This window comes from Carcharhinus amblyrhynchos, chromosome 30, assembly GCF_965287045.1.
Source record: "Carcharhinus amblyrhynchos chromosome 30, sCarAmb.v2.hapA, whole genome shotgun sequence".
Taxonomy (NCBI): Eukaryota; Metazoa; Chordata; class Chondrichthyes; order Carcharhiniformes; family Carcharhinidae; genus Carcharhinus; species Carcharhinus amblyrhynchos.
This window is the reverse complement of record NC_137353.1, coordinates 4,301,543-4,326,069: the sequence shown is the minus strand read 5'-3', so window position 1 is coordinate 4,326,069 and position 24,527 is coordinate 4,301,543. Positions and strand designations below refer to the sequence as shown.

The following is a 24,527-nucleotide window of genomic DNA, read 5'->3' as shown; positions in this document are numbered from 1 at the left end:
AGGAGGAATGGTGAGGAAAATAATAGATTCGAATGATGAAAAGAGTTTTTTTGTTGATGTGGAAAAGGAATGCAGTGAACTCAAAAGTCAGATCATAGGAAATGGGAACGGGAGTAAGTCATTCTGCTCATTGAGCCTTTGAATAATAAGGGTGGAAACCTGATCAGGGCCAGCATGGCAGGCTGGGTGCATCATGATGGGCACAAAACTTATTTTTCTGCTAGTGCCAGATTCTCTGAGCCAACATGATTCCCACCAGGGAGCTAGAAGCCTGAAATATACTCCAATTAGTGTTTCCATATCCTACCACTCAAATTTTAATTTTATTTTCTTTGTAAATATAAAGCTATTATCAGTAAAAGTAAAAATGTTAAATTCTGCAGATTGGTTTCAGAAATTTATTTACATTCTTCTTACATTAACAGGAACTAGAAGAATAATGAAACAGGTAAGAATCTATTATATTCCAAGACCTATTTCATTGCCAGTTATATAGAATTGTTTTTCTTTCATGGAATGTGCCTGTTGTTGACTAGATCAGCATTTTTATTGCCCATCCATAATTGCCCGAGAGAATGTGGTGCTGCACCGCCGCCTTAAACTGTAGGTGTAGGTGCACCTACAGTGCTGATAGAAAGTGAGTTCTAAAACATTGACCCAGCAACAATGAAAGAATGGAAATATAATTCCAAATCAGGATGGTGCATGGCTTGGAAGTGGTGGTGTTCCATGTATTTGCTGCTCTTGTTCTTCTAAATAGTAGAGGCCGTGGGTTTGGAAGGTGTTGTTGAAGGGACCTTGGTGAATTGGTGCAGTGACTATTATAGATGAAACGTACTACTGCTGCTCTGTTGGAGGGAGTGTTGAAGGTCGGGTGGATGGGGTACCAAACAAGTGGGTTGCTTTGTCCTGGATGGTGTCAAGCCTCTTGAGTGTTGTTGGAGCCACGCTCATCCAAGCAACTTACCTCTGACTTCTGCCTTATAGCCCATGATCTGACTAAAGGCAGAGCAGACTCAAGGGGCTGAATGACCTACTCCTTGCTTGTATGTTCATAAGATAATGGGCAGAATGTTCTCCTCCCACCAGTGGCAAGCATTGTGGTAACAAAATTTGGAGTAATTTCAAAAGTCAGCTTGGAATTTTGTTCTCCCGACTTTGGTGGTGGGCTAAAGGCTTTGCTGCTGACCTGTGATTGGATCCTCAGTTGCATCTTATGAATACTCATTAAAAGGCAAGCCAGAATCACGTCTCCCCTCCAAATTACTGTATGGAATGATGTGCAGGGAATTGTCGCTGAACAGAATGGTGCACAGGGCATTTGGTCCTAGGTGTCATAGTCATGAGAGTTAACGAGCACAGTAACATTGATTGGAGGCTTCTAGATTTGGAAGGTTGGTAAATGTGGAGTCATTGAGGATATTGTATGGCCTCATGGGGTGGATCTCTGAAAGTGAGGGTGCAGGAGGGCTGAGGAAGAGATGGGTCAGATCAACAAATGGCATGGGGACATCAACATGCCATTTGGCTGAGTGAATGGGTGAGGACCTGGCAGATGGAGTGTAACGTTAGCAAATGTGAGGTTATCCACTTTGGTAGAAATAACAGTAGGAGGGATTATTATTTAAAGGGTGAAAAGCTGCAGCATGCTACAGTGCAGAGGGACCTGGGGGTCCTTGTGCACAAATCACAAAAACCCAGTCTGCAGGTGCAGCAGGTGATCAAGAAGGCAAATGGAATGCTGGCCTTTATAGCGAGGGGGATAGAATATAAAAGCAGGGAGGTCTTGCTGCAACTGTACAGGCGCTGGTGAGGCCGCAGCTGGAGTACTGTATGCAGTTTTGGTCACTGCATTTGCGAAAGGATATATTGGCCTTGGAGGGAGTACAGAGAAGGCTCACCGTGCTGATACCGGAGATGAGGGGGTTAGCCTATGAAGAGAGATTGAATAGACTGGGTCTGTACTCGTTAGAGTTTAGAAGACTGAGGGGGGATCTTATAGAGACTTACAAGATAATGAGGGGGCTAGATAGGGTAGAGGTAGAGAGATTCTTCCCACTTAGAAAGGGTAGCAGAACTAGAGGGCACAGCCTCAAAATAAGGGGGGGTGGCAGTTTAGATCAGAGTTGAGGAGGAACTTCTTCACTCAGGGTGGTGAGTCTCTGGAATTCTCTGCCCATTGAAGTGGTGGAGGCTACCTCGCTAAATATATTTAAGTCACAGGTAGATAGATTTCTAATATTCAAGGGAATTAACAGTTATGTGAAGAAAGCAGGAAAGTAGAACTGATCCACTTCAGATCAGCCACGATCTTGTTGAATGGCGGGGCAGGCTCGATGCACTAGATGGCCTACTCCTGCTCCTATTTCTTATGTTCTTATGTCACATGGAAGGGAATGTGAGGATATCGGGGCTATCAAAATGCACAGTGGTAGATCAGAGGAAACAGTAGGGAGGATGAATCACTGCCCACCCACCATGAGATTTGACAAGCTGCTCACTGATGCAGAATTAGTGAGCTGAAGAGCAGAAGATTGGGTGCAAAGACCTGCCCCGATGCTCAGCGGGAAGCACGGCAATTTTCCGATCGCTACCGCATTTCCATCTCCAAAACTGAAAATTCCACCTGACATCTCCAACAGCGATTAGGGAATGCTGCACTGAGGTAGTCTTGATATTTGTGCTAGAACTTTCTGACTTAGATGTGAGTGTCTCACTAACAAATCCCGCTACTATACTCCTTTTACACCTATGACTGTGTAACCAAATTCCCCTCCAGTTCGATTTTCAAGTTTGCTGACCGCCGTGGTGGGTCAGATCTCAAACACTGATGAGACAGAGTACAGGAGTGAGATAGAAAATCTGATGAACAGGTGCGACAATAATAATATCTTCCTCGATGTCAACAATGTGAAGGAGATTGTCATTGACTTCAGGAAGCATAGAGGAGAGCATGACTTTAGGAAGCATAGAGGAGAACATGCCTCTGTCTACATGAACGAGAACAAAGTAGAAAGGGACTATAGAAGTTCAAAAGTTCAACGGCAAAAGCCATTTAATCAGTAAGAGCACGATGAAGTTTCAAACTCAGGACAAATGCTGAAACATTTAGTGGAACATTTAATGTTAGAGTGAAAGGCCCTATTGTCTGAATATAAGAATGTATTGATGTAGGGGCCTTCCGACAGATACAGTCAGTAGTCATGGCAAAGTGCTACTGGGAAAAGTATTCGGATGATCGAGAGACATAGCAATAAGGAAGTTAACTATGCCAGGGGATGGATATCCAGTTTTTGTGTCAGCAAATGAAAGATCATTAAGTCAAGCTGTGTTTTGCAATTGGCTGAAACAAAACATTAATCTTGGTTGTGGAAGGCCTTCAGATAGTCAACTAGCTCTGAGTCAGTGCTGAAGACTCCTCCCAAATCTATTATAATTGTGCTTTTCTGATATTTAAGGTAGTCCATCTGATTAGCTTAGACTTGATTTCATTGCACGTTATCATGTCAGTCCAAAGCATAATAGATACCTCAGCCAATTGCAAAACACAGTTTGACTTAAGGATCTTTCATTTGCTAATCCAAAAACCAGATATCCATCCCATGCATGATTAACTTCTTCGTTGCCGTGTCTCACTATCATCCGAATGCTTTTCCCAGTGGTACTTTGTCAAGACAACTGACTATTGGTCCAGGGCCCTTCGGACAGATACATTCTTATACCCAGACAATAGGGCCTTTCACTTTGACGTGATATGTTCCATTAGATGTTTCAGCATTTGTCTTGAGTTTGAAACTTCATTGTGCTCCTGCTGACTAAATGGCTTTTGCCATTGAACCCTTGAACTTCTGTAGTCTCTGCAATGTTTGCAATTTGACTGAGGCGAACAATATAAGAACATAAGAAATAGGAGCAGGAGTAGGCCATCTAGCCCTTTGAGCCTGCCCCGCCATTCAATAAGATCATGGCTAATCTGAAGTGGCTCAGTTCCACTTTCCCGCTTCCTCCCCATATCCCTTAATTCCCTTGTCTGTCAAAAACCTATCTACCCGTGTCTTAAATATATTTAGCGAGGTAGCTTCCACCACTTCAATGGGCAGAGAATTCCAGAGATTCAACACCCTTTGAGTGAAGAAGTTCCTCCTCAACTCCATTCTAAACTGCACCCCCCTTATCTTGAAGCTGTGCCCTCTGGTCCCGCTGTCCTTTCTGAGTGGGAAGAATCTCTCTACCTCTACCCTATCCATCACTTTCATTATCTTATACGCCTCTATAAGATCCCCCCTCATCCTTCTGAACTCCAACGAGTGCAGACCCAGTCTAAACTGCACACAGTACTCCAGCTGCGGCCTCACCAGTACCCTGTACAGTTGCAGCAAGTCCTCCCTGCTTTTATATTCTATCCCCCTCGCTATAAAGGCCAGTATCCCATTGACCTTCTTGATCATCTGCTGCACCTGCAGACTGGGTTTTTGCGACTCATGCACAAGGACCCCCAGGTCCCTCTGCACTGTAGCATGCTGCAGCTTTTTGCCCTTTAAATAGTAATCCCTTCTACTATTATTCCTGCCAAAGTGGACAACGTCACACCTGCTAACATTGTACTCCATCTGCCAGGTCCTCGCCCACTCGCTCAGCCTATCCAGATCCCTCTGCAGACTTTCCACACCCTCCGCACAATTTGCCGTTCCACCAATCTTTGTGTCATCAGCAAATTTCGTCACCCTACACTCAGCCCCGTCCTCCAGATCATCTATATAAATGGTAAATAGCTGAGGCCCCAGCACCGATCCCTGCGGCACTCCACTAGTCACCAACCGCCAATCAGAATAGCACCCATTGATACCAACTCTCTGCCTCCTATTAGACAACCAATCCTCTATCCACGCTAACACCTTACTCCCAACTCCATGCCCCCAACCTTCTGAAGCAACCTTTTGTGCGGCACCTTATCAAACGCCTTTTGAAAATCGAGAAACACCACATCCACTGGTTCCCTTCTGTCTACCGCAGTAGTCACATCCACTAGTCACCTATATTTGAATTAAATTCAGTATCTTAATATACATTATTTAACATATAAATAGATAGATACTTATCATTAAAATCATCTCTTACTCAATTGTAATTGTGTCATTTATGTTTAAATTTTTTAGTTATGTCTTGAATTGAGACTTATTGCCTTTGCGAGTTAATTAAGTTTTTAAGAGAATCAGGCCACCGACAGAGATTATCTCCTGTAACCCGGTGTCATATTGTGTTTTATAAAGACGCTGTAATGCGCTTTGAGACATCTTATTACATTAAGAGTGTTTAAACAGTATGTTATTTGTTGAAGAGGAAAATGGACAAGAAGTAAAATCTAACAAAGTGCATGTCAATTCACTTCTCGTTACAGACTTGTTTAATCCTCTTATTGGTTCTTAACCTACAAATCATAGTCTGCTGTGGCCCAGCCGAGTATTTGAATGACGGAGAGTGCTGCTCAATGTGTTCACCAGGTAAATGATGGCCGTTATTTTAAATGATCATCTCCACACAAACACCATCATTATCTTTAACTTTTCAAAGTGCGAATGTTATGAACCATTTGGATAGAATCCTTGCAGTGCAGAAGGAGGCCATTCACCCATTGAACCTGCACTGAAAACAATCCCACCCAGGCCCTATCTCTGTAGCCCAACATATTTACCCTGCTAATCCCCCTGACATTAAGGGTCAATTTAGTTGATTCACCTAAGTTGCACATTTTGAACTGTGGGAGAAAACCAGAGCACCCAGAGGAAACCCACACAGACACAGGGAGAACATGCAGACTCCACACAGATAGTCACCCAAGGCTGGAATTGAACCCGGTGGCAGTGCCACCCTGCTACCCATGGTTTTGATTCATATAAAATGCATCATTAATATATGTTCCCTTATCAATGCCAGTTGCTTTATTATGAGAGACGCATGCCTCCTGTTTCCTCTTCTCTTAATTAAGATTTTTGTTTAATTTTTCTGTAAACCATTTCAGAAGTATTCACATCACTAATTGTTTCAATATTGAAAGCTTTCAATAAGTTATATTTTTGATCATGTTTTCCAGTGACACCTAACTAATATGCACGGTGGCACAGTTTTTAAACACTGCTGCCTCACAGTGCCATGGACCTGGGTTTGATTCCCAACTTGGGTCATTGTCTGCACATTCTCCCCGTGTCTGTGTGGGTTTCCTCCAGGTGCTCTGGTTTCCTCCCCCAGTCTGAAAAGATGTGCTGGTTAGGTACATTGGCTATGCTAAATTCTCCCTCAGTGTATCCGAACAGACATTGGAGTGTGGCAACTAGAAGATTTTCAGAATAACTTCATTGCAGTGTTAATGTAAACCTACTTGTGACACTAATTAATAAATTATAGTATTTGTAAAACTTTTTAATGTAATCAGAACAAACTTTGAAATATTCATTTTCAGGTTTACTTATTTAAATCATAAATAAAACCACCCTGCAGAAAATTCTGAGGTTTCACATTTCAATGCCCTTGTTAACGTGGTGATTGCTCCATGTTTTCCAAAGAGCCGTTCACCTCACTGACAGCTGCCACATAGTTTTTGCAGTCCTTTGAGCAGAGAGTTTCTCTAATCAGGCATCTGATCCAGCACAGCGTGCCTTCTGCAGGGCATGTGTGAGTAGGATTAAAAAAACAAGGCTCTTCAATCAATCAAATTGAATCCTTGCTGAAACACACGGAGGGTTAAATTGGATAATCCCTGGAAAACAGCACAGGGACTGTGATACACAATTAAACCACACCTATATTTAAAAGGCAGGCAAAATGTCAAATCTGTGCCTATGCCTTCCATTGGTTCCTGTGTGCAGTCAACATCCCCCACTGGGTTCACTGGAGATACAGACCAACAGGTGGATCTATAGCATTGGTATCTTGACTTTTTAAAATTAATTTTGGGACATGAGCTTTGTTGGTTGGTCAGCAATCATTGCCCATTCTCGTTGCCCTTGAGAAGGTGGTGGTGAGCTGTCCACAATGGCGTTGGAGAGGGAATTCCAGAATTTTGACCCAGTGACTGCAAAGGAAAGGCAATATACTTCACGTGACATTCCCATGTATCTACTGCCCTTGTCCTTCTAGATGGAAGTGGTTGTATGTTTGGAAGGCGACTGAATCTGTTAAAGGGGAAGGACGTTGTGCCTGCTGGTGATGCTGAGATCATTTGAAATATTGTGTTGTGATGGGTCAGCAATGGGTAGCAGCTGGAGGGAGCATGGACTAAAGTTTTCAGACGCTGTGCTGGAGCTCTTGGTGGAAGAGATGAAAGAAAAATGTGATATTCTGTACTTTGCAGGCACTGATGAGGGAGAAGAGGTCAATGCCAAGAATCTAGTCCCAGGGACCTGGATGCAGTGAAGGAAAATGTTTAATAATCTCACACAAGCTATCTCTAACAAATACACCTTCAACTGCCATAAGGATGCACGCTAGTTCGACAGCAGAGGAATCAGCTGAGGACTTTTATATAGACCAAGTTACAGATAAAGGCTGATGGGTGTGCACAGAGAATTGCACATGGTTCACTGGGAAACCTGCAGGAAAATGGAGAAGTCGAACACCAATTCTCTGGAGTGTTGCAATGGAAGTTGACACTGCAACCTTAGCTCACTGTTACGGAAGAAACTGATTTTTTTGCACAAGTCATTAAAAATCTGTAGATTATGGAGACAAATATGGAAAAGCACTTACTCCTGAATGTGGCAGCCCTAACTTCTCTGTTTTTTTTGTTCACGGGATTTGGGCCTCACTGGCTTGGCCAGCATTTATTGCCCATCCTGAGGGTATTTAAGAGTCAATCATATTGCTGGAGTCACATGTAAGCCAGACTAGATAAGGATGACAGATTTCCTTGCCTAAAGGACATTAATGAACCAGATGGACTTTTATGACAATCAATTCATAGTAGTCATTAGATTTATAACGCCAGATTTTTTAAAAATCTAATTCAAGTTTCACCATCTGTCATGGTGAGATTTGAACCCAGGCCCCCAAAACATTACTTGGGTTTTTTGGATTACTAATTCAGTGACAAAACCACTGCCTCCTGGCATGTGTTTAATGATATCTAGTGTGTTTAATGGTACGTAATGGTCAAGTATCTGTGCCGCAATTCTCCCAAAATTCTAAATGTTGAATTCATGGGAAAACTGGTGCAAATCACACCAGTTTTTAGTGTGACTTCTCATTTGAATCACCTCAGTGCCCCCTGGGCATGGACATTTTGTATCTTGGGCAATGCCAGAGGTGTAGGCTGGCAGAGTCAGGGTGCCCGTGTCCAGGTGGCACCCCCACCCCTCCTTTACTCTAGCAGGGTGTCCTGCTAGTTCCCTGAACGTGGAAAACTAATCTCAATCCCACTGGAATGAAATATTCCAAAACTCTGTGCAACGTAGAGGTCACAATCATGAATATAATTGAAAGCTCAGGGGCAGGGCCTATTTATGCCGGAGACTGACAGTTGCGCACTGCTGCCAGTGTACAGTGGCCCTGATTGTCAGCCTGCAGTTTGCTGGCCAGCCCGGGACCTGTGCAGTGCTGCCTCTCCCACCCAACATCCCAGAGGGTCCCAATCTTCAGACCCCCCCCCACACTGTAGCAGTGACAATCCACCACACCACCCCTCCTGCGAGGCAGATTCCACCTCCCCCCCCCACCCCCAAGGTGCCCCGATCACTGGCCTCCCTCCAGCCTGCCCGATCACCAGGCAGAGCGGCAGCAGGACACCCCCACCATCACACCCATGGATCGTTTCCTTGGGATTGCCAGTGGGCAGTGCCTTGGTGCCCCCTGGGCATGGGCATTTTTCATCTTGGACAATGCCAGAGGCATAGGCTGGCACAGTCAGGGAGCCCATGCCCAGATGGCACCCCCATCCCTCCTTTACTCTAGCAGGGTCTCCTGCTAGTTCCCTGAACGTGGAGAATTACACTCAATAGCACTGGAGTGAAATATTCGTGACGGGGTGGGAGATGCTAGCGGGCCTGGAGAATTCAGTCCCGGTCCCACTAATCACAAAATAAAATTAAAAACAGATGCAAAGTACTTGTCTTCTCGCCGGTTTCCAGACAGCGCCAGATTTCGGCGTTGGGAAATGCACGTGTGAATTGGCCGACAGGTGATTCTCCCAGCCTGCCGCACTCATTCAGGGCACAAAGCTAAAAAATTAGTGCGGTGGGATGGGAGAATCACGCCCCCTCCTCCCCCCAAAACTTGCATCTTTACATGAGTAAGCTCCTTGATTACACTCTGAAATACCTGTGCCTCCTGAACTTCCGTTATTGCTGTCTAAAAATAATAAAGCTTCTCATGTCATTTCCAATTTTATTTTTTCTTAGCCTTTTGCAGCAGAATTCTTTCTGTCAACAGTTTTCCAGGAACATGCAAAGTTTTCTAATTCCATAACTGACTTGCACATGTTTTATTTTCTTGCAGGCACCAGAGTGTTCAAACATTGCACGAGAGAATTTGGTACAACATGTAAACCTTGTACAGATGGAGAATATATTGAACATCCGAATGGCTTAGAAAAATGTCTCAAGTGTAAAGTTTGTGATCAAGGTAAATATCACAATCACATTTATTTCACTGTCGTGGAGGCTGACGTTTTGAAAATATTCAAGGTGCAGATTGGCAAAGTTCTGGGAGTCAAGGGTTATGGGGAACAAGCTGGAAAGTGGAGTTAAGGTCATGAGTCGTGTCTTATTGAATCATGAAACAGAATGACCTACTTTTGATCCTTTTCGTTTATGCTGTAATGAGTTTTGGAGATTGGGAGTGGAGTTTTACAGCCGCACTCATCCCAAAACCATAAAATCCTGCCGGAGGTCAATGGACTTTTCCATGGTCCACTCCTCGCCTGCTCCACTTTCCCATGGAGGGTGTGTCGGGAATATTTGCCCCCTCAGTGTTTTCTCAGGAACAGTAATAAAGCAGTTGTTGATCAGAACTTATGCTCCCCCATTCCCCGATGGGTTCTGAATCAGGTGGGTGGGTGGAATGTAGAATTGCATGGATGGAATTTCCCTCATCCTGACCAAGACATGATTGCTGGAGACAGGGCCTTGGACAGGGAGCCTGACCAAACCTGCCCAGCCTCAGTTTATAGGTTGACAAGTGCCTGAGGGTGCAGTGCTGAAAAGTTTCTCACCCTCTCTCAGGCTGGAGGTGGGGGAAGTCCCTCAATTGGAATCTCCTTTCAGATTGGGGACATCGTCCCCTGAGGGACCGGAGAGCTCTGTCCTCGTCCTCCAACCCCAACCTCAATCCTTGGTCTGCCCCAAATCTTGTAGCTAAGAGTAGTGGGCGAGAAGAGGATTGGGAGAGGTTTAAATGTCAACAAAGAATGACAAAAAAGGTTGATAAAGAAGGGTAGGAGAAACTATGAAGCTGGGCTAGCGCTTAATATAAAAAAAGATAGCAAGAGTTTTTATAAATATATAAAAAGGAAGAGGCTGGCTAGGGTGAACGTTGGACCCTTAGAGGATGAGAGGGGGGACTTAGTGGTAGGGGATGGGGAAATGGCTGAGGCCTTGAATAACTTTTTTGTTTCGGTCTTCACGGAGGAGGACGTGAATAATTTGCCGGGTGTTAGCGATAGAAAGGTGGTAGGACTGGAGGGTCTCAATGACGTTATTGTTACTAGAGAGGCAGTGCTCGACAGACTGGAGGGACTGATTGTGGACAAGTCCCCAGGACCGGATGGAATGCATCCAAGGGTTCTGAAGGAAATGGCGGAGGTGATAGTGGATGCCTTGGTGATTATTTTCCAAACGTCGCTGGATTCCGGGGAAGTGCCGGAAGATTGGAAAACGGCTAATGTTATGCCGTTGTTTAAGAAGGGTGGCAGGCAAAAGGCAGGGAATTATAGGCCGGTTAGTTTAACATCTGTTGTAGGTAAAATGTTAGAATCCGTCATCAAGGAGGAAATAGCGAGGCATCTTGAGGAGAATTGTTTGATAGAGCAGACGCAGCACGGTTTCGTTAAGGGGAAGTCGTGTCTGATGAATTTATTGGAGTTCTATGAGGATGTGTCTAGGGCGGTGGATAGAGGAGAGCCAGTGGATGTGGTCTGTCTTGATTTTCAGAAGACATTTGACAAGGTGCCTCACAAGAGGTTATTACAGAAGGTCAGGGGGCATGGAGTTGGGGGTAGGGTGTTAGTGTGGATAGGGGATTGGCTGTCAAATAGGAGGCAGAGAGTCGGGGTTAATGGGTGCTATTCGGATTGGCGGTTGGTGACTAGTGGAGTGCCCCAGGGGTTGGTGCTGGGGCCTCAGCTATTTACCATTTATATAGATGATCTGGAGGAGGGAACCGAGTGTATGGTGTTGAAATTTGCTGATGACACCAAGATTGGTGGAACGGCAAATTGCGTGGAGGGTGGGGAGAGTCTGCAGAAGGATCTAGATAGGCTGGGCGAATGGGCCAGGAACTGGCAAATGGAATTTAATGTTGGCAAATGTGAGGTTGTCCACTTTGGTAGGAATAATGGTAGGAAGGACTATTACTTACATGGCGAAAAACTGCAGCATGCGACGGTGCAGAGGGATCTCGGGTTCCTTGTGCATGAGTCGCAAGAACCCAGCCTGCAGTTGCAGCAGGTGGTCAGGAAGGCGAATGGGATGCAGGCCTTCATAGCGAGGGGGATTGAATATAAAAGTAGGGAGGTCTTGCTGCAGCTGTACAGGGCACTGGTGAGGTCGCAGCTGGAATACTGTGTGCAGTTTTGGTCGCCGCACTTACGCAAGGATATTTTAGCCTTGGAGGGAGTGCAGAGGAGGTTTACTAGGCTGATACCGGAGTTGAGGGGGTTGAGCTATGATGAGAGGCAGAATAAACTGGGCTTGTACTCGTTGGAGTTTAGAAGAATGAGGGGAGATTGCATTGAGACGTAAAAGATGATGAATGGGATGGATAGGATAGAGGTGGAGAGGCTCTTCCCGCTCAGAAAGGTCAGTAGGACTAGAGGGCACAGCCTCAAGATAAAGGGGGAGCGGTTTAGAACGGAGTTGAGGAGGAACTTCTTCACTCAAAGGGTGGTGAATCTCTGGAATTCTCTGCCCGTTGAAGTGGTGGAGGCTGCCTCGCTAAATATTTTTAAGCTGCGGGTTGATAGGTTTTTGATAGGCAAGGGGATTAAGGGTTATGGGGAGAGGGCGGGAATGTGGAACTGTGACATGACAGATCAGCCATGATCTTATTGAATGGCGGGGCAGGCTCGAAGGGCCAGATGGCCTACTCCTGCTCCTATTTCTTATGTTCTTAAATCGCCCCAGTAACCCTGGTACATATAATTTATATTCCTTGAGCTTTGTGTTTGAGGATTGAACTAATTAAACTCTTTAACATTTTAAAGGGATTGAATTGAGAAGATACAAAGTAAGAGTATTGCTAAAAGATAGTCTTTTTGTTGAAGCTTTTTGTCTTGTACTCATCACAACAATCTGCATGGACACCAAACATAAAGGAAAGAACAATTTTTACCATGAGAAGAGAGTGCTGAATGATTGGTAGAGGCGTTGCCATGGAGGATGAACCAGTAAATGATGACTGACAGTTATTAATTTTAAGATTAGAACCTGTCCATTTAAGAATTAAATTGGGAAGCAGTTTTTCAAGTAAAGTATAGTGGAAATTTGGAACTGCCTCCCCAAAGATCTCTGGATTCTGGGTCATTTGAAATGAGCTAGAATTTTGGTATGAGTGATTGGTGAAAGAACACAGAAAGCAGAGGAAAATGTTAAAAATATAAACTGAGAAATGGTCACCTCTTCTTCATGGAATTGGTGAATTGGCTGGTGGCCCACAAGTTAATGACCCAAAAATCAATCCTCTAGATTATAATCATAAAGTTCCTCTTTCATTGCCTACCTCGCAAGGAGGCTTAAAGTGAAATGGTTCATACTGATTCCACTTGTACCTTATTCATGTTTTCTGTTTATAGAGTTGGGGCTGCAAGCTAAGCATGTATGTACCTATACACGGAATACAATTTGTGGACCGAGAGAAGGATATTACTGCATTGATAGCACCTGTCAGATGGGCAGAAAGCACAAAACATGTCCTCCAGGTGAAGGAGTTAAAGATAAAGGTATGGTTTGAATTTCCTCATTTCATTATTAAATCCTGCCTTGTGGTGGAAGATGTGTGTTTGACTTTACGACACTATACATTTCAGAATTGGGTGTGACAGTAACAGCAGAGGATGGACAATCCGGTATGTAGGCAGGTTGCTAAATACTTGATCCTAAAATGCCATTTCGCCCTCAACTGGCCTATCAGATTAATTATGGGTAGTGCTTAGGAAACAAACCAAAATTGGTATCATGATGAGGGAATTTGCTCCCAGCAAGCTGCATTGGGTCACCCAATTGATTCCTGCGGTTTGTCAGATTGACCCCAATGGGGATCATGGACAAATCAGTCTGTCTTTGAGCTGAAACATTTGGGCTCTGCCGATATCAGGAATAGGTGCAGATTGAGCTTAAAAATGATGTAGCTGGCTGGCTTCCCAACTTCTTTCTTTAGTGACCCATTTGGGCTCAGCAGCCTGGAAGGTCACTCACTCATTGTTCTCTGGAGCAGTGTACTGGTGGCTGCTGAGTCTGAACTGCGAGTGTACTCTAATTTTAAATTGTATTGCCGATTCGCGGGGATTTTGTTGGTTTGTGCTTTCCGTAGCGGGACCTAGGCACAAGGGCAGTCGGGAAGGGAGCGCGGGAGTACAAAAAGAAGGCCACAATAGACAGTGGGCAGTGTCGGGAGCGGGCAGCGGAGTGAGGTGGGTGCTGAGTGAGTGCTGCAAGGGCTTTGGCTCACAGGGCTTAGGCGAGAGCAAGCTTCGGCAAGGTGAGATACTGGTCAAATTTTTCCATTTGTGTCCATTGGTCTAAGGGTGGTCAATTAAATGGTAGGGTCCTTGGGGAGGCGTGTCAGCTGTATGCGGTGCAATATGTGGGAGTTCCTGGAGACACCACATCTCCGGAATGTCCACATCTGCACCAAATGTCTGGAGTTGCAGCGTTTGAGGGCCCGGGTTAGGCAACTGGAGCTGAGGCTGGAAGGTTTATTTTTAGTCAGGGAGAATGAGGCGATAATGAATAGGAACCACGGTCACGAAGGGATCCCAGAGCCGGCGGGGGTGGGGGGGAATGGGTGGGTTACAGTTAGGAAGGGGAAAAAGAAGAGGAGTAATGTTCCAAAGGCTACCTCAGAGGTAGTCTCCCAAGATATCAGGGGTAAGGCAACAACTGGGGTGGAAAAGGCAAGAGAGGAAGACCGGAATGCCTCAGAGGGAAGGAAGGGGGCTGGATGTGAGATAGTAGTGGGGGACGGGAGGGTTAAAGGAATTGATAGGCGGTTCTGTGGGCAAAAGCGGGACTCCAGGATGGTGGTCTGCCTCCCTGGAGCAGGGGTCGAGGATGTGTCGGAGAGGGTAGAGGGAATCTTGAAGGGCCAAGGGACCCAGGCGGATGCAATTATACATGTAGGAGAGAAGGACATAGGAAGGAAGAGTAGGGGGGAAATACGTAGGCAGTTCAGGGAGTTGGGAGCCAGGCTGAAGTGCAGGACCTCCAGGGTGGCGATCTCTGGGCTACTGCCAGTGCCCAGCAATAGCAGGGATAAAAATAATGAGATCCTACAGCTGAATGTGTGGCTGAAGGATTGGTGTAGGACAGAGGGTTTTAGTTTTGTAGACCATTGGCAAGTCTTTGTGAGGGAAGGGCACTGGTACAAGTGGGATGGGGAACATTTAAATGGGAAGGGTACACATATTTTAGCTGGGAGGTTAGCTGGAGTGTTTCGGCAGGGTTTAAACTAATATGGAGGGGGAGTGGGGAGGAGACAGACAGCTCAGGCACTGGGAGTGGGAGTGAGTTGGGTGACAGGTTAAGTCTAGATGAGAGGAAAATCTCCCAGGAGAAGGAGGATCTGAGTGGACCTGAGGGTCTTGAGTGCATCTGTTTTAATGCAAGGAGTGTGACAGGTAAGACGGATGAACTTAAGGCCTTGATGTTTGCGAGGAATTTAGATGTGGTGGCAGTGACGGAGACGTGGTTAAAGGAAGGGCAGGACTGGCAGCTAAATATTCCTGGGTATAAGTGTTTTAGGTGTGATAGGGGAGAGTCAAAAAGAGGAGGGGGAGTGGCACTCTTAGTTAGGGAGCAGATCACAGTGGTGCAGAGGGAGGATAACATGGAGGGGTTGGAAATTGAGTCTCTGTGGGTGGAGTTGAGGAATAGGAAGGGAGCCATTACTATGCTAGGAGTGTACTACAGGCTGCCCGACAGCCCACGGGCAGTGGAAGAGGGTATGTGTAGAGACATTTTGGACAAGTGTAGGAAGAACAGGGTTGTTGTAGTGGGAGATTTTAATCTCCCTGGGGTGGATTGGAAGGTGCCTAGAGCTGGGGGTTCGGATGAGGAGGAATTCGTAAGATGTGTATTGGAAGGATCCTTGCAGCAGTGTGTAGATAGCCCCACTAGAGAGGGGGCTATACTGGATTTAGTTCTGGGCAATGAGCCGGGTCAGGTGGTTGAGGTTGTGGTAGGTGACCATGTGGCTAATAGTGACCACAACTCTGTCTACTTTCGGATACGAATGGAAAAAGTTGCGTGCTGTCCTAAGGGGAGGGTGCTAAATTGGGGGAAGGCTAGATACAGCCAGATTAGGCAGGAGCTTAGGGATACAGACTGGGATAGGCTGTTGGAGGGCAAGTCCACGTTAGGCATATGGGAGTCTTTCAAGGGAAAACTGCAATGTGTGCAGGAAAGGCATGTGCCGGTTAGGAGGAAGGATGGGAAAGGTAGGATTAGAGAGCCGTGGATTACTAGAGATATTGAGGACCTGGTCAGGAAGAAACAAGAGGCGTATGTTAAGTCTAAGCAACTGGAAACGGAGAGAGCGGTGGGGGAATACAGAGACAGTAGGAGGGATCTCAAAAGGGGAGTTAGGAGGGCAAAAAGGGAGCATGAGATGGCTTTGGCAGGTAGGATTAAGGAAAATCCAAAGGCGTTTTACTCCTATGTTAGGAGCAAAAGGGTGGCTAGGGATAAAATCGGTCCTGTCAGGGACAGACGAGGGGAATTGTGCTTGGAGTCCGAGGGAATGGGGGAGATCCTGAATGAATACTTTGCGTCGGTATTCACGAAGGAGAGGGGCTTGATGTCTGGTACGGTCATCGAGGGAGCAATAGACCAATTGAAGGATCTATCGATTACGAGGGAAGAAGTGTTAGGGCTTTTAGGTAGCATTAAAACTCATAAATCTCCGGGGCCCGATGGCATTTATCCTAGGCTGCTTAGGGAGGTGAGGGATGAGATTGCTGGGCCTCTGACGCAAATCTTTGTCTCTTCTTTGGACACAGCTGAGGATAGCGAACGTGGTACCGTTGTTTATAAAGGGTAGGAGGGATAACCCGGGTAACTATAGGCTGGTGAGTTTAACGTCAGTGGTAGGCAAGTTGATGGAAAGGATTCTTTGGGATAGGATGTATGAGCACTTAGAGCGTTGCGATCTGATTAAGGATACGCAGCATGGCTTTGTAAAGGGCAGGTCTTGCCTTACGAATCTGGTAGAATTTTTTTGAGGTGACAAAAACGGTCGACGAAGGACGAGCCGTTGATGTCGTCTATATGGATTTCAGTAAGGCGTTTGACAGAGTCCCTCATGGTAGGTTGGTAGAAAAGATTAAGGCTCATGGAATACATGGCCAGGTATCTAGATGGGTTGAGAACTGGCTTGCAAAGAGGAGACAGAGAGTAGTAGTGGAGGGGTCCTTTTCTAGCTGGAGGTCTGTCACTAGTGGTGTGCCGCAGGGCTCAGTACTAGGACCTCTTCTCTTTGTAGTGTATATAAATGACTTGGAAGAGGGAGTAAGTGGTGTGATCAGCAAATTTGCTGATGACACCAAGATGGCTGGATTGGCAGGCAGTGAGGAGCAGTGTCTGGCAATACAACGGGATATTGATAGGCTGGTATATTGGGCAGATACATGGCAAATGGAGTTTAATCCGGATAAATGTGAGGTGATGCATTTTGGCCGGAATAATGTAGGGGGGAGTTATACGATTAAGGGTAAGCCCATAAGGAGTACAGAATCGCAGCGAGACCTGGGGGTGCAAGTGCACAAGTCTTTGAAGGTGGCAGTACAAGTGGAGAAGGTTGTGAAGAAAGCGTATGGTATGTTAGCCTTTATAGGAAGGGGTATAGAATATAAGAGCTGGAGTCTAATGTTGCAGTTGTATAGAACGTTGGTTAGGCCGCATTTGGAGTACTGCATCCAGTTCTGGTCACCTTACTACCGGAAGGACGTGGAGGCTCTGGAGAGAGTGCAGAGGAGGTTTACAAGATGTTGCCTGGTATGGAAGGACTGGGTTATGAGGAAAGATTAAAGAAATTGGGGCTCTTTTCCCTTGAAAGACGGCGACTGAGGGGGGATCTAATAGAGGTATATAAGATTATGAAGGGTATAGATAGAGTAAACAGAGGTAAGCTGTTTCCTATGGTAGAGACACATAGTACGAGGGGCCACGGGCTTAAGGTGAGGGGCGAGAGGTATAACACAGATATTAGAAGGAGGTTTTTCACACGGAGAGTAGTGGGGGTATGGAATGCTCTGCCAAGTAAAGTGGTAGAGGCAAGCATGCTAGAGATGTTTAAGAGTAACCTAGACAGGCACATGAGTGGGTTGGAGGTGGGTGGATATAGGAGATTGTTTTAAATAAGGTTCATTAGCATTGGGGCGTCCCTGGTAAGGTAAATGGATATGGTATGATGTTTTTTGTCTTTTTCATTCACAGGTTTTAAGTCGGTCCGCCTTGTTGCCCAGCGAGGGGCATACACGCGATGGGTCGTACTTGGGCTTCTCTTGGTTGTTCAAGACTGGCCTAGTGCTTCATGTCGTTAGTGTGTGCTTAAACTGGACCAGATACTGGGCAAGACGACAGCTCAGTGACTATCACTGTTTGCTGTGCAGACACATGGATTTGGGCCAGTGTCTGTGGGAGTTTGCGCATTCCCCCCATGCTTGCGTGGGTTTTCTCCGGGTGCTCCGGTTTCCTCCCACACCCCAAAGTTGTGCTATTAGGCTGATTGGCAGTAATAAATTGTCCCTAAATTAGTTTCCCTCAATGTGGATGGTCATAAAACAATAGATAAGGGTCATGGGTGGAGGGGGGTACTGGTGGTGTTAAAATGGCGGCGCGGGCTCGTTGGGCTGAAGGGCCTGTTTCCTGGGCTGTTTTGTTCTTTGTTCTTTGTTCACTCCTCAAGGCCAACAGGAAATTAGTCATTAAGAGCCTTGTTAAATAAATGGCGGAGGTTATAGTGGATGCCTTGGTGGTTATTTTCCAGACGTCGCTGGATTCCGGGGAGGTGCCAGAAGATTGGAAAGCGGCTAATGTTACGCCGTTGTTTAAGAAGGGTGCCAGGCAAAAGGCGGGGAATTATAGGCCGGTTAGTTTAATGTCTGTGGTAGGTAAAATGTTAGAATCCGTCATCAAGGAGGAAATAGCGAGGCATCTTGAGGGGAATTGCTTGATAGAGCAGACGCAGCACGGTTTCATTAAGGGGAAGTCATGTCTGACAAATTTACTGGAGTTCTATGAGGATGTGTCTAGGGCAGTGGATAGAGGAGAGCCGGTGGATGTGGTCTTTCTTGATTTTCAGAAGGCATTTGACAAGGTACCTCACAAGAGGTTATTGCAGAAGGTCAGGGGACATGGAGTTGGGGGTAGGGTGTTAGCGTGGATAGAGGACTGGTTGTCAAATAGGAGGCAGAGAGTCGGGGTCAATGGGTGCTATTCGGATTGGCGGTTGTTGACTAGTGGAGTGCCTCAGGGGTCAGTGCTGGGGCCTCAGCTATTTACCATTTATATAGATGATCTGGAGGAGGGAACCGAGTGTATGCTGTTGAAATTTGCTGATGACACCAAGATTGGTGGAACGGCAAATTGCGCGGAGGGTGGGGAGAGTCTACATATAAAAGTAGGGAGGTCTTGCTGCAGCTGTATAGGGCATTGGTGAGGCCGCAGCTGGAGTACTGTGTGCAGTTTTGGGCGCCGCACCTGCGCAAGGATATTTTGGCCCTGGAGGGAGTGCAGAGGAGGTTTACTAGGCTGATACCGGAGTTGAGGGGATTGAGCTATGAGGAGAGGCTGAATAAACTAGGCTTGTACTCGTTAGAGTTTAGAAGAATGAGGGGAGATCTCATTGAGACGTATAAGATGATGAATGGGATGGATAGGATAGAGGTGGAGAGACTCTTCCCGCTCAAAAAAGACAGTAGGACTAGGGGGCACAGCCTCAAGATAAAGGGGAGGCGGTTTAGAACGGAGTTGAGGAGGAACTTCTTCACTCAAAGGGTGGTGAATCTCTGGAATTCTCTGCCCGTTGAAGTGGTGGAGGCTGCCTCGCTAAATATTTTTAAGAAGCGGGTTGATGGGTTTTTGATAAGAGAGGGGATTAAGGGTTATGGGGAGAGGGCGGGAAAGTGGAACTGAGCCACAACAGATCAGCCATGATCTTATTGAATGGCGGGGCAGGCTCGAAGGGCTAGATGGCCTACTCCTGCTCCTATTTCTTATGTTCTTATGTTCTTATCTAGATAGGCTGGGCGAATGGGTCAGGAACTGGCAAATGGAATTTAATGTTGGCAAGTGCGAGGTGGTCCACTTTGGTAGGAATAATGATAGGAAGGATTATTACTTACGTGGAGAAAAACTGCAGCAGGCGACGGTGCAGAGGGATCTCGGGGTCCTTGTGCATGAGTCGCAAGAATCCAGCTTGCAGGTACAGCAGGTGGTCAGGAAGGCGAATGGGATGCTGGCCTTCATAGCAAGGGGGATTGAATATAAAAGTAGGGAGTTCTTGCTGCGGCTATATAGGGCAGTGGTGAGGCCGCAGCTGGAGTACTGTGTGCAGTTTTGGGCGCCGTACTTACGCAAGGATATTTTGGCCTTGGAGGGAGTGCAGAGGAGGTTTACTAGGCTGATGCCGGAGTTGAGGGGGTTGAGCTATGAGGAGAGGCTGAATAAACTAGGCTTGTACTCATTAGAGTTTAGAAGAATGAGGGGAGATCTCATTGAGACGTATAAGATGATGAATGGGATGGATAGGATAGGGGTGGAGAGACTCTTCCTGCTCAGAAAGGACAGTAGGACGAGGGGGCACAGCCTCAAGGTAAAGGGGGGGGGCGGTTTAAGATGGAGTTGAGGAAGAACTTCTTCACTCAAAGGGTGGTGAATCTCTGGAATTCTCTGCCCGTTGAAGTGGTGGAGGCTACCTCGCTAAATATTTTTAAGACGCGGGTTGATGGGTTTTTGATAAGCGAGGGGATTAAGGGTTATGGGGAGAGGGCGGGAATGTGGAACTGAGCCACGACAGATCAGCCATGATCTTATTGAATGGCGGGGCAGGCTCGAAGGGCCAGATGGCTTACTCCTGCTCCTATTTCTTATGTTCTTAAAGGTAGGGAACCTAGGCTGACTAGGAGTTTCTCGTTGGTCTCCAGTTTCGGGTTGTAAAGAGGCAAGTCACCTATCTGGAGGCAGGCACACAGCAGTAGCCCTGGCAAACTTACAAGCTGCCCTTGCCTATCTGTGTGGGATTACAGCCACAGATTGCCCAATAGAGGGATTCCACCCCCTTTTCTCTCAGTGATAGCTTTGTATGATTTAAATTTTTTAAGAATTGGCTGAGAGGGCACCTTGTTATTGAAGTGACCTTGAAATTACTCGGCTTGCACTGCAATCAGATACACCTCCTGAAGCTGGAAAGCCTCCAGTCATCCAGTTTTGAGAGACTATTAACAGCTGTTAATTGGATAAGAAACCAATCCAAATGTTAAGAGTGTCGACAGTCAACATTCCAGGTCAGTGATCATTGCCCCTCCCTGGGTGGGTTTGAGATCCAGAAATAATCCCTGTTCCTGTTTTGCATCCCCAAAAGAGAGAATTCAGTCTCTTATGCCTCTCTTTTCAGATGCACTAAATCATCCCAGCAAAATGTTTTTAGTCTACAATTAGGCCATGTTGATTTAGGGTCCCATTGCTTACCAAACTTTACTGGTCAAAACTCAGTTCTGTCCAAAGCTTGAGCTTCCCACATCCCGTGATCTCCAATCACTAATATATTCCTGCTCTGTTACACAATATATCCAAATTAAAATCACTGGCCTTATCTGGCATTGTAGCACAGTGGTTAGCAGTGCTGCTTCACAGCGCCAGGGACTCGGGTTCAATTCCTAGCTTGGGTCATTGGCTGTGTGGCGTTTGCACATTCTCCCTGTGTCTGCGTGGGTTTCATCCATGTGCTCCAGTTTCCTCCCACATTCTGAAAGACATGCTGGTTAGGTGCATTGACCCAAATTGGTGCCAGACTGTGGCGACTAGGGGAATTTCACAGTGACTTCATTGCTGTGTTAATATAAACCTTACTTGTGACTAATAAACTATTTTACTTTAAATCTCTCTATGAATTTTCACATTCCTGTCACTGCAAATACCTCGAGCCACAGATTATTTTGTGAACCTGACAATCCTCTGACCCCAGCCTTCTGCACAACCCTCAGTCCCTTGCTATTCCTCACCATTGGTGGCAGAGTTTTGATAGCCTCGTTCCTACCATCTGGATCTTGTAGTATAAAGGGTCAATATGGGACTGGAAACAGTACTGTCCACAGAGTGAATAAGAGAACACATGACCTGAAAAGTCAAAATTTGAATTCTTTACAGTAATGTACAGACTATACGGCACAAACTAAATGAGCCTCAGGGACAGATTCAGATCAGTAACTATAATGTAGTAACCATTACTAGGACATGGATACAGAATGGTCAAGATTGGGAACTAAAAATATCAGGTTATACAGAAGGGATAGGGCAAACTGCAGAGGGTGTAGCAATTCTGATCAATAACAGAATCACTTCTACAGTGAGGGAGGATATAATTAGGAGAAAGCATGCAGTAGAGACCCTAAGGATGAAACTGAGGAACCGTAAAGAAACCAAAACCACAATGGGTGTCAGATATAAACCACCTGGTAGTAGCCCAGAAGACAGATGGTATAAATGCTGAAATTAGGCAACTGTGTAGTAAAGCAGAGTAGTCCTAATGGGTGATTTTAATCTTAACATGGACTGGGACAAGTACCTGCCAGAAAGGTTATGAATTCCTGGAGTGTGTCTGGGATAGTTTCCTACAGCAGCATATCTTGGATGCAACAAGGGGCCAAGCATTACTGGATTTAGTACTGAGCAATGAACCTGATTTAATTAATGACTTAGTTGTTTGTGAGTACTTGTTAAACAGTGATCATAACATGATCGAGTTTAGTGTAGCATTTAATGGGAGGAACAGTGGTTAGCACTGCTGCCTCTCAGCACCAGGGACCCAGGTTCAGTTCTGGCCTGTGGTCACTGTCTGTGGAGTTTGCATATTCTCCTCGTGTCTGTGGTTTCCTCCGGGTGCTCCAGTTTCTTCCCACGCTCCAAAGATGTGCAAGTTGTTAGGAATGGGTTAACAATCATCTTCCATTGAAGTTCAAACTTGGATGTTAATCATTTAATAGAAGTCACTGGGATATCTAAAGAGGTTACAAGTGGCACTGGGTGTAGAGGAGAATTTAATGCAGAATTTGATCATAGAAATAAAGGTAGTTTTATGAAGAAGCTGAACTCATGTCCCCTTTACTGAACTGCAACTGAGAGACTCAAACACAGGTTTGGTGGGTTGGCCATCCTAAGTTGACTCCAGTGTCAAGGGAATTGACAGGGTAAATACATGGGGTTACAGGAATAGGGCCTGGGTGGGAATGTGGTTGGTGCAGAGTTATTGGGCCAAATGGCCTCTTTCTGTACTGTAGGGATTCTGTGATTTGAAAGATAGAAGATCGGACCCGAAAATTTTGGATTTAAGCAAGGCGGACTTTAATGGGATGAGGCAAAGACTGTCCACAATAGTTTGGGAAACTGTTCACAGGTAGAACTGAGGAACATTGGAGGATATTCAAAAGAAAATTTCATGCTCTTCAGCAGCAGTTTGTGCCCATGAGAAGGAAAAGTTCTGCCTCACTTTAAAAAACAGCCATGAACTTCGAAGGATGTGAGGGACGGCATAAAATTAAAAAGCTTATGAGAATGCAAAGAATAATACAAATCTCACAGAATGGGACACATACAAAGACCAACAAAGGGCCACAAAGCGGCTTATAAGAGCGACAAAGAAAAAGATTATGAAAGGAAACTTGCAGAGATTTTATTATATAAAGGGGAAGTGACTGGTTAAAAGCTCTATTGACCCACTGAAGACTGAGGGTGGGAATGTTGTCAGTGAACTTGGGGAAATTGCAGACTTGCTGAATAAGTATTTTGCTTCAGTATTTACAATAGAAAGGGGGCATAGCTTGCCAGAAGTCCCACAAAACCAATAGAGGATCAGGAACAGGGTCGAAATAGAATTAGCTTAAGTGAATCATCAATAATGGGGAAACTCATGGAACTAAAGAGTAATTCCCTGGGCCCAATGGTTTCCATCCACACATGTTAAAGGAGGGAGAAGAGCATATTGTCAGTATCCTAACTAATCTTCCAAAGTTCCCCAGATTCAGGAGTCATATCCCTGGACTGGAAATTGGATCATGTTACTCTGCTCTTAATGAATGGTGACTGAGGAAACCAGGGAATTACAGATCAATTTGCCTAACACCTGTGGTAGGGAAATTGTTGGCATCTTTATTCAACAACTGCGTAACTAATGGTCTCAAAATTATAGTTAATTGGGGAGAGTCAGTATGGATTCATGAAGGGTAGGTCATGTCTGATAAACCTCACAAAATTCTTTGAAGAGGTGACAAAGATGGTGGACAGAGGCAAGTCAATGGATGTTGTTTATATGGACTTCCAGAAGGATCTGTCTTGGGGCCTTAATTATTTACAATATTCATTAACAACATGAATAATGGCACAAAAAGTAAAATATCCAAATTTGGAGGTGACCCAAAGTTGAGCAGCATTGTAGTTAGTGTTGTGGACAACACAGAACTACAACAAGATATTGATTGGGTGAATGGGCCAAGCTGTGGCAAATGGATTTTAACATAAATAAGTGGACGGTTATCCATTTCAGATCAAAAAAATATATTTTTTAGAAAGCACAATATTAAATTTAGCAGGTGTCCAACAAAATTTGGGGATTCAGGTGCATAGCTCCTTAAAATGCCACAAACAGATACAGAAAATAGTCAAGAAGACCAACGGAATGCTAGCCTTCATATCTAAAGGGCTGGAGTATAGACAAGCAGGTGTTATCAAAAGAGAAAAGGCTGGAAAATCTCAGCAAGTCTGGCAGCATTTTTCAAGGAGAGAAGAACAAAGAACAAAATCAGCCCAGGAAACAGGCCCTTCGACCCAACAAGCCCGCGCTGCCATCTTAACACCACCAGTCCACCTCTCTACCTACGACCCCTGTCTAAT

The 24,527-nt window shown here is 45.5% G+C and overlaps 1 protein-coding gene across 2 annotated transcripts in view; it reads left to right on the top strand.

Moving 5' to 3' along the window:
* The window catches only part of LOC145360258 (tumor necrosis factor receptor superfamily member 5-like), an 88,268-nt gene that overhangs the window by 41,580 nt on the left and 22,161 nt on the right, over positions 1 to 24,527 (top strand). For both annotated transcript variants that reach the window (XM_080215344.1, XM_080215343.1), the window contains 4 exons: positions 426 to 448; positions 5,399 to 5,501; positions 9,487 to 9,612; positions 12,998 to 13,144. In XM_080215344.1, coding sequence (XP_080071470.1) covers positions 440 to 448; positions 5,399 to 5,501; positions 9,487 to 9,612; positions 12,998 to 13,144 — 385 coding nt within the window. In that variant the 5' untranslated portion in view covers positions 426 to 439. The remainder of the gene's footprint in view (positions 1 to 425; positions 449 to 5,398; positions 5,502 to 9,486; positions 9,613 to 12,997; positions 13,145 to 24,527) is intronic.